At 33.6% G+C, this 10,061-nt stretch overlaps 1 protein-coding gene across 2 annotated transcripts in view; it reads left to right on the forward strand.

Moving 5' to 3' along the window:
• Window positions 1-974: 974 nt before the first annotated feature.
• dyl (transmembrane protein dusky-like) overlaps window positions 975-10,061 on the forward strand; it is a 20,033-nt gene continuing 10,946 nt past the window's right edge. The window contains exons 1-2 of one of the 2 annotated variants that reach the window (XM_017630951.1): window positions 975-1,289; window positions 7,489-7,708. In XM_017630951.1, the coding sequence (XP_017486440.1) occupies window positions 7,646-7,708 (63 nt within the window). In that variant the 5' untranslated portion in view covers window positions 975-1,289; window positions 7,489-7,645. Of the gene's footprint in view, window positions 1,290-1,349; window positions 1,383-7,488; window positions 7,709-10,061 lie in introns of those variants that run through there. The other variant, XM_017630952.1, reaches the window with a different exon arrangement.

A 10,061-nucleotide genomic window follows, 5' to 3' on the forward strand; every position in this document is an offset into this window, starting at 1 on the left:
TATGTATGTAGCTAGGTGAATTAGCTCGTATTAGCTTGCTTTTTAATACGCGTATATTTATACGACTTTCTTTAGTTATTTCGTTGACAAAAGCATAGACGCTAGCAACAAAAAAAAAACAATAGCAACAATAAAACAGCACTAGCATAACAGCATATTGTGCACGCTCATAACAGGTTACACATACGCCATGTAGGCAAGTCAACCACTGACGCGGAGTGGAATGGAGTGGAGTGGAGTGGAGTGGAGTGGAGTCGCGTACACCACTGAATGAATGGCTAAGACGCTAGCTGTTTGTTCGTAAGTAACAGATGCGACGCATCTCACACATTTTCGCAAGTGGAAAGTGACATTCCTCTCACTCATGGTGCACATTTAATGCTACATATGTATGTTGTGTAGATATGTATGTGTGTACATTGTAATATAAAATTTTACATTTTTACATTTACAATAAATACGAGTATCATACATTATTAGTCATGTATGTTTGTATATCTTTTATCTACCACGCTATTGCAGTGTAATATATGGCTCTGATTCAAACAAGTTTGCGGCATATTCTTTATCTTCTCTGAATTACATTTCTCTTTTGGTCTTTTTCTACTATACATATTTACCTATGCATAACTTCTTTTATTTCTTTATGCGCTTTACATATTTATGTACATATGTATGTATGTGCGTATGCAAATATTTCAGCTTGTGTGTATGTATGTTTATACGAATATGTACATATGTATAAAAGTATAGCATCCATCATTTAACAGTGGCGCATCTGCATTTGCTACACATTTACTGAAGAAGTTACTTTTTATTTATGCTTTATTTTCTTTGGATACGAAGCATCTTTGGTTTATTATTGGTTCGGTGTCGGTCAGTGGGTAGTGTTGTGGCCGTAACTAACTGTGCGTGTCCAGTTAGTCATTTCTTGACGGTTAGCATTGGCATTGTGTCGTCGTTGTCGTTGCAAGTTGCACGCACGTAGCGGATGAGCTGATGCTATATACTTATATACATACATACGTGTATTAATACATAAATAAATATGAAAGAAACGTGCTAATCTAGAGTGCCGTGTGTCACGTGTATTCGGAGATAAATTAATATTAATAAATTGTTTTAGAAATTAATTATAGAATATGCATTAAAAAATGTAATCATCTAAATAACGTGTGAAAATAAAATATAATAAGTATGCAGCATAAAACCAACAAAACAGCATAGAGGTGATTACACCTCACTACTACACACTATTAAAACGTGAAATTTTGCACCGATTCGCAAAAGTGAGTGAATATTTAGTTGCGTCTTTTTTCCAAAACCCATTCCACTTGTGTCACAATATCAAGAAGCTCAACTCGAATTGGAGGAGCAGCTCGGTAAAATACGTAGAAAACATTTAAGCACCAAATATTCATTTATTGGAATCAAATATGATAGACTGTCCTTCCCTAAATAGCGTAAGATAACTGGAAACGGCCTTGAGAACTTCGAAAAACTCAAAACTTTTATTGAGAGATCAAGATTTGTATGAAATGAAAAAAACGGTTTATTTGATATTCGAAAAATGAAGACTTCAAAAAACCGCCTACAGTACAGATATCAAAAAAAAAAATGGAAACCGGTTTAGAAAACACCGAGTTATTCACCCTAGTAGGTACATGTAGTACCTACTAATTTTTTTTTTAAGACTTCGAGTCGGTTTTTAGTGGGTTCGGTGTACAACTATGTATTGTCAAATGTTTTTCTGCTATAAAAACGCAGCACATTAAAATCATTGAACATTTGCAGGCGGTGTAAAACTGTATGTCTTTCGAATGGTGTATATACAACACCAAGACCGATAGCTACAGCCCCTTCCTTATTTAATTCTTGAATGTAAGACCTGAACGTTTTAAAAACGGGGCATCTTTGTTTGTTTTTGTTTTTAAAGTGGACAAAAAAATTTATACTAACTTGACTTTTACAATTCAAGTGTGTGTACCAAAAAGTGACACCGTGCAGTCTGGTATCATATTTTTGCAGTCGTTTTTTTTTCACTAACGGATATTTAGTCTCATTTACACGCGCTTTGGAAAAATTTCGTGTTATTAAAAAGGGAAAATTTACGTGAAACAAATTTTTGCATTGAGTGGATCTGGTGGTATACCGACACCTCATGTAAATATGTATATGACGCGTTTGTGAGTTTTTTACGATAAAAATATTATAGTATGTGACGCATTTGTGAGTTTTTTTCTTACGATAAAAATAAGCAGCTACAAAATTTTGGCTCTGAAGGTAGTATATTATAAAAAGGTCTTTGTCATTTAAGAGTCATTGAAAAAGAACAATGGCAATTTGTTCTAATTTTGCTAATTTTTTCCATAACAGATCTTAAAGGTCTGATTATGCATACTTCGCATAACTTCGCACAACCATTTGTACCAGTGCTATAGAAGTGTAACTCAAGAAAATGTGAAGCAAAATTTAAACTCAACAGATCGCTAAGTTTTTAAAAGTTCTGCTAATTTCTGGGTAATGGAATACATACAAAGTACATACGAAACTACAGTTTGAAGTTTATGCGAAGTTGTGCGAAGTTATGCGAAGTATGCATACTCAGACCATAAAACTTTCTTTAATGATCTTAGATGTATGTATTTTTTCATGCAAGGTTAGTATGCTCGACAATTTGTTGATAGGGAAGAAAATGAGCAGCACGTTGCACTTGCACTTTATTATACTAAATTTTAATGAGCTGCAAAACAGCAACCAAATTTTTTTCTAAAGGTTCTGATTAAAAAGTTTGAAATTTTGGTGAAAATTTACAGAATTAATTCCCATAGTTTTTGCACAAAGTCGGACATTTCGATTTATATGGTTTTTGTTATTAAAAGAGCTTACTTAAAAAAAAATAATAAAAATTAAATAAACAAAAGAAAAATAGCCGAACCGAAAAAGAGGACTGTCCCGTATAATACAGGACGGATGGTCACCGTACGTATACGTAATACCGCGTATGAGGTGGCTGAGAAAAAAAAATATTTTCGGTACCCTGTCTCAGTGCTGGCCTACTTCACAAATTTAGTGGTCAATAATTTTAGTAGAAGCTCATATTTAATAAGTTCAGTTAGAAAACCATTCAAAAGTTTGGAAGAAAAAAAATTTATTTGCGATGCATATACGGGTACATTTTAAATAATATAAAATTTTAGACACTGGAATTGAGACGGTAATTGCCATCCAAACATCCATCACTTTTCTGGCTTTATTTCAACTCGTTCAATATTTCAAGGGGCATTGTTGCTCTGAGCCAAGCGCTATCATTCGTATTAATAGTCGGATATACATATTTACCTTCGGCATTTTAGTGCCGTCTATACCGAAAAAAATCCCAATTTTTTTATTTTGAAATCAAAAAAATTTAGAGAGTTCTCAAAGCGCTCAAAGTTTGCCATGTATTTTACATCGGAGAAAAACAATTTTTCGTAGAAATGGTACAGAATTCTTGGAAATCAATATTTTTCTACCGGAAAACTAAAATTTTTTTATTTGTTCCCCCATTGCATTTTCTGGAGATTTTGGCGGACCTATAAAATATAGTTATCATGAACAAATGGTTAAATAAACAATTGGTTATTATTATTGGGAATCTCCTGAAGAGAAACAGATTTTGCCGATCGAAAAATATTTATTTTCAAGAATTCTATACCATTTCTACGAAAAGTTGCTTTTTCCCCATATAAAAATACATGCAAAACTTTGAGCGCTTTGAGCACTCTTTAATTGTTTTTTTTTTTTTGATTTCAAAATAAAAAAAATTGGGGTATATTTTTTTTCGATATAGAACAATCCTAAGGGATTAAAATACCGACTACAGCAAGCTTTTTCAGATGCGTTTTAGAGGTGAAAGCCAAGAATTTTTTTATTTTAAATCTTCTTTTCGATTTTTCAGCCTCTTGACGGTGCACAGTGCGGCCAAAATTCGAAGCTTTGAAAAAAGGTTTCGAAATTTCTTACTAAGAGGTTTTCGGGGACTCTAATTACTAATCCGCTGTCAGAATTGCAAAATTGAAAATGGCGGATCTAGTATGGCGTCTGGTAAATTGCGAGCTTTTTAATTAGATTTCTTAGAAAGATTTTGAGTATGCAGTTATAAGCCCATTAAACTTTAGTGTCACAAAGTCCAAGTTTGAAACAGCTAGGGCTTACTGTTGATTTTTGACATCTTTTTTTTTGTTGACGGTGCCAGTCATTTTCTTCCATACGAAGTATATGTGAAGTTCACACTACAAATGAATATAAAGAGAGGACTTAGGGTACAGGTCGTTACAGTGAATAGCTTTCGCTTATCTTTTTTTTTTAAAAACATGTAGATTTGTCATAGATCTAATGAATTAGGTTCGATGATTTATTAAAAAAGATCTAACTACGCCTGCTTCAAAGCAGCTTATAGGAAAATTAAAAAAAAATAAGCTAACTTCAAGAATTTTATGAAAATCTTGTTGTGGAGTTGTACTCTAACAAACATAAAACTCAACCTAAGATAAATACATATGTACTTGCGAAACTTAAACGAACACCTGTCATTCGGTATTTGAACTACTTACATATCTCATTTGCGTTGGTGTTAATTTGAATGTTTTGCAGCTCTAACTAAATAATTTTTCTTCTGCCGTCTTAACTGTCACATTGTTGAAACGCATCACAGTCATTCTTGTGCTCATCAGCAGCTGTACTAGGGGCAGCACTCTTGTTTGTTTGTATATCTGCATCTGTATTATCAATTGCTTNCGAACACCTGTCATTCGGTATTTGAACTACTTACATATCTCATTTGCGTTAATGTTAATTTGAATGNGTCATTCGGTATTTGAACTACTTACATATCTCATTTGCGTTGGTGTTAATTTGAATGTTTTGCAGCTCTAACTAAATAATTTTTCTTCTGCCGTCTTAACTGTCACATTGTTGAAACGCATCACAGTCATTCTTGTGCTCATCAGCAGCTGTACTAGGGGCAGCACTCTTGTTTGTTTGTATATCTGCATCTGTATTATCAATTGCTTACAAACCAAATTGCTTAGTTCATTTTTTGTTATTTGTTTTTTTTTTTTTATAATTCAGTCGCTTGCCTTTCGTTTTATGTTGTTGCCGGTCGTCGAATTCATTGCATATTTGTTGCTTTTGTAGTGAAAATAGAAAGTGGTTCATAGTGCTCTCACTTTGTCGCTACAGCGCGCATTGATTTGTGCAACGGTAAATTTTTCAATGTCTTAGCAATGTGAATGCCAAACCGCAAATCGCGGTTTAAACTAAGAAAGGTCTTTGCAATGTAGTATGTTTGTACATATGTGCATGAATATATGTATGTATGTGTAAAATTTCAAAAATTAAATAATTTTTTGTCTTAATATAAATGACTGATGGATTAGTTAATGAATTATTTATAATTCAATAGTCAAAAACATATGCTAAATAGCCTCAGGGCTCAAAGGAGGGGAGGAAAATGCTTGTCATGTTAGTAAAATAGTTATAAATATTTTGTCAAGAAAGAATTACTGGCAAATTTATGTGGTTAGCCGAATTTCTCTGAGCTCCCTTATCGGAAACAGTTATTGATGAGAAAAATTTGTGATTTCAGTAAGGTAAAGATTATTCAATTTTGATAATACAACTGTCGATGTAAATATCTATAAATATATCGATAACATTGTCAATAAATATATCGTTAAAGTTTGACAGATACCTACATGTACATGTATATCGCAAACGATACCGATATTTACACTATAGAGAGATAAAGGTCGTTTCGACCGCATGCTCCATTCCATGACGTAATAATATACCTTTCTATACCTTTGATGAATATGAAATGGTATTAAAGTGCACTCGCAATTACGTAAACACAACCTTACGCGAACACCGCTTATCGTGAAAACTAGGGTGTGCGATTATTCGCTTTCTTCCAAGCCCAGGTTAGAGTTATTCAAATTAAGCAAAAACCGGACAAACCGGTTTTATTTCTAAAATCTATAAAAATAACAATATGACGGTTAAAAATAGATATAGCCTTAATTTAGAAATCAATTAGGCAAAATACGAGCAAGTTCGAAGTATTTTGGATGACAAGTAAAACTGAGTGAAAAATTCACACTACCAGGCCTATTCTACGTTGGTAACAAAAATTATGTTACCGCTAAATAAAGTTTCTGTCACTCTTTAAACCGTTTTCCTATTCTGCGCGCTCTCGTGACCAGTAAATGTTGTTACCAACTCATAAGCAACACCAGAATTTCAAGCAAAACTTCATAGCTCAATATCTGAATAAATTAAAATGTTACCAAGGTACCTAGAATAGCGGTTGCAAGAATTGGTGTAATTATTTGATAATAAAACTTCCCGGTAACAAAATGTTCTGTAATAAGCAGAATAGGTCTGTTAATGTGGTTCACCGATCTTAACAAGATTTTATCGCTAAAAGAAAGAATGGGGAAAACTCGAGCAAGAAGACTGCCTTTGGAATGAGAATACACCATCCGTAGAACAAGATCGACTATAAAAATACTCGTATAGTACATATACTTAGACAGGCTATTCATCGAGAATCAATCAACGCCTTCATCAACTCTTGAACCCATGAATACGCTACATATCACAGACGAAGTGTTCGAGTTGGTCCGTGAGGCCAGAGATACTTTGACGGAACTCAATTCTGGATATTGTAGCAAGTTAAACTGTTCAGTCTAATTTGAATAAGATGCTTCGCCGAAACTAATCATCTCTTCACATCGGATCTGCCCTATTCCTAAGCCTGCCGTTAGATGAGAATGAAGGCAGCTTGTAGTCCATTCGCTAAGGTTAATCACAATCCGGTGCATAGGGTACGGCATTTGCATTTTTCGGTGCATTTTAAAATTTTATGCTAACTACATACCTTGGCAACAGTTTGCATTTTATTGTTGTGAATTTGCAAATTCATCGAAATATGAAAATACAGGACCATATGCACCTGCTGTAAGCTGCTACAACAAATGCAACAGTGAAAAATTTTTGTTCGGTTTTTCTTTTCCAGTATTCAGATATAAGAATAATAAAAACTGGATTCTGGTGCATAGATAAACTAACTTACTAAAGCCATCTTTATTCCGCGAGTGCACAGTATGTATATCTTTGTCCGATGTTTGCAAGTACAAGAAGAAGAAGAGATCGGGTGGACGAGATGTCCCTATCGGTCTCTCTCTTTCCGTATGTTTGTCTGCCTGTTGAACGAAAAATAGCCCCGTACTGGATATTTGGTAAGCAAGCCCCGCCCCTTTTTATAACGTATTGCTTATGTATCGGAACCAGCAAAGATCGGACCCCTACAGCATTTTGCTCTGAAACTCTTTCATTTAGGAAGCTAAATTCGTGAAAATGTGATTAATCTCTTATCTCACCCGCCTTTTTAAGAATATTATATATAAATGTTATTTCATAAAAAAATGTTATTTTTCATTTCAGATAATTCTTTAAGCGGTGCGGTGGTTTCCTTCCGCCTCACAGTCGGGTATACATATGTGCATGTCGGAGAAATACAGCTAAAAGTTAAGTGACGGCTAAGGGGAATAGAAAACAACAAAATCTCAACTAAACCAAAACACAGTAAAACAAAAACAAAATGGGGCGACAGCTGCCGGCTTATGCGCTCGCGACGCTATTCTGCTTAGTGTTCATAGCGAAGGTGAGTATGTATTCTAATACATACATATACATATATGTACATATGTAGATACTTGCTATATAACCGATATAAAATGCTAATAAACAATAGGTCAAATGCTGTAAAAGAAGAAGCTTAATGTCGCAAATTGGCGCCTACGTTTTATCTTTATGTCAATGAACATACACACATACATACATGCATACGTGTGTGACAAAAATGCACCAGCGGTTAAGATGGATGTGCAGAATGCTTATAAAAAACGATAAACATTGGTGATTGCGTTACGAACTGTTCATTGACTAATAAGTCAAAGTGGCGAATTAAGCAATGATTGTTGAATGGTTAAACTGCCATTGGTTTAAAGTTTTACTTATAATTTTATACAAGTATTGGTGTACATTAAAACTAGGGTGTGGAAAAGAGAAAAATTAAAACGACCTTAAATAGCCGATAATGCTGTGCAACAATTTTAGGGCCATGGAATCTAACGCGGAAGCGACCAACACAGATCGATAGTACTTGACTAGGATAACAAAAAAAAAAACAACAAAAAGGTTGTTACTAGGACAAGTGCTGTTGGTACTGAAAATGGGCGAAATCGGTCAATAACCACACCTATTTTCATATAACAGCACTTCTGGAAAACACTAAACGACGCATATGTATTCGCCGTACATCTCTGAGTCTAAAGTTTTTTTGCAAAGCAACTTCGAAAAATAAATTTTTTTTATGCACGAAGCTAAGAGTTGCCTTTTTAGATTTTACGGTGCTTACTACGTTCGGCATTAAAAACAAATTTTTTAAATAGTTTTACATACTGGAATAATCAAAATACTTTCTCAGCAAAAGTTTAATGACCTTTGGTGTTTTAATTTACTGACATTAGGGTGATAAGAACTGAGATCTAGGGGCAAGTACTAGAACGTGGTACTTGAGATCAATGGACTTCGGTAGAAACTAATTTTCCTCTATACAAGAATATCGATATAGAATACTTTAAGATCCCACTGTAAATGCAAGGAAATAACGGAAAATGTAAAAAAAGCGACCCATACGTTTGGCCAAAATTTGAATGTACATGAATAAATTTAAAAAATTCAAAAAAAATTTTCAAATGTTTGTGATTAAAAGAAAAAGTTTCGAGCTCTGGTAGTAACCCCTAAGAATTTGTTTTAAAATTTTGGAATTTCGTGTACGCCTTTATTTTATATGTAGAAGATGTTATTTTTAAGGACCACCCTAATGTACAAATATGTATGTGCTATGTGCGTGCATCTGTTCATAAACACACATTCGCAATTTACTATTTTACTTTAGCACCACAAGCTGCAACTTTACATGCTGGCTAGAGAGGATTTGCTAGAAGTAGTACGCAGCATAAGATTCCCCATTGCAAAGCACTTGTAAGTGTTTCTGCATATCTTGAAGGTGCTCTTCAGTTGATCAACCGTTAAGCTAGACTGTTTGGTGCTATCTCCACACATCGAATAATCTTGGTTAAGCATGCTAGTGTCAAAAGTTTATGAGTGTTTATATGTACTTACTCATAAAATGATGAAATGCCTCGATTATTAGTATACATACATACATAGGTATGTACATAAAACTCTACAGAAGATTTTTATGCGTTCACGATAGTTTTTTTTTATACATTTTTTGTCACACTCGAGACAGATGAAGTAAATCGACCGATAGGGTATATGCCACAATATGTACACTTGTTTTCTAAATATATCGCACATTCTTTTGATGAGCAGTCACGTTGATACTATACATATGTATTTACTTATGAACAAACTCCTACATCTGTGGCAATAAGAATATGCCGTAGTTGGATAGTAAATACGGGTTTACCAAACATGTTCACTCCGGCGTAATAATGCGAAATTAATCGGTCAATTAATGTTTTGATTAATCATAATCCAGATTAATCAAATATTTTTACTAATCAGTTTATATGCAAATACTGTTTATTTAAAAAATAATAATTGAAATCTGAGTAACTTTGTCCATTTCCTTCAAGTTTGCTTTCAAAGCAACTGAAAATTTTCTTTATATCATAATATGTATAATATTTTTTTTTTAATAAAACAAAATCAGATCTAATCAGGTTATGATCAATTAGTTTTGTGATTAATGAAATTAATTAGAACCTGATTAATCGAAACGCAATCAATCGGGAAATTAATCAAAAATGATGAATTAATGAAAATGATTACTCTTTGATTAATTGGGCTTCGATTAATTAGCTTGTTCGATTAATTAATTAATCGCACATCCCTACTCCTGCGCCTTTTTATGTAGATAATCCATATTCATACACATGTATATACATACATACATACATACATACATACATACATACATACAT

This window comes from Rhagoletis zephyria, unplaced genomic scaffold, assembly GCF_001687245.7.
Source record: "Rhagoletis zephyria isolate East Lansing unplaced genomic scaffold, Rhagoletis_zephyria_1.1 Rzeph_scaffold_08256, whole genome shotgun sequence".
Lineage (NCBI taxonomy): Eukaryota > Metazoa > Arthropoda > Insecta > Diptera > Tephritidae > Rhagoletis > Rhagoletis zephyria.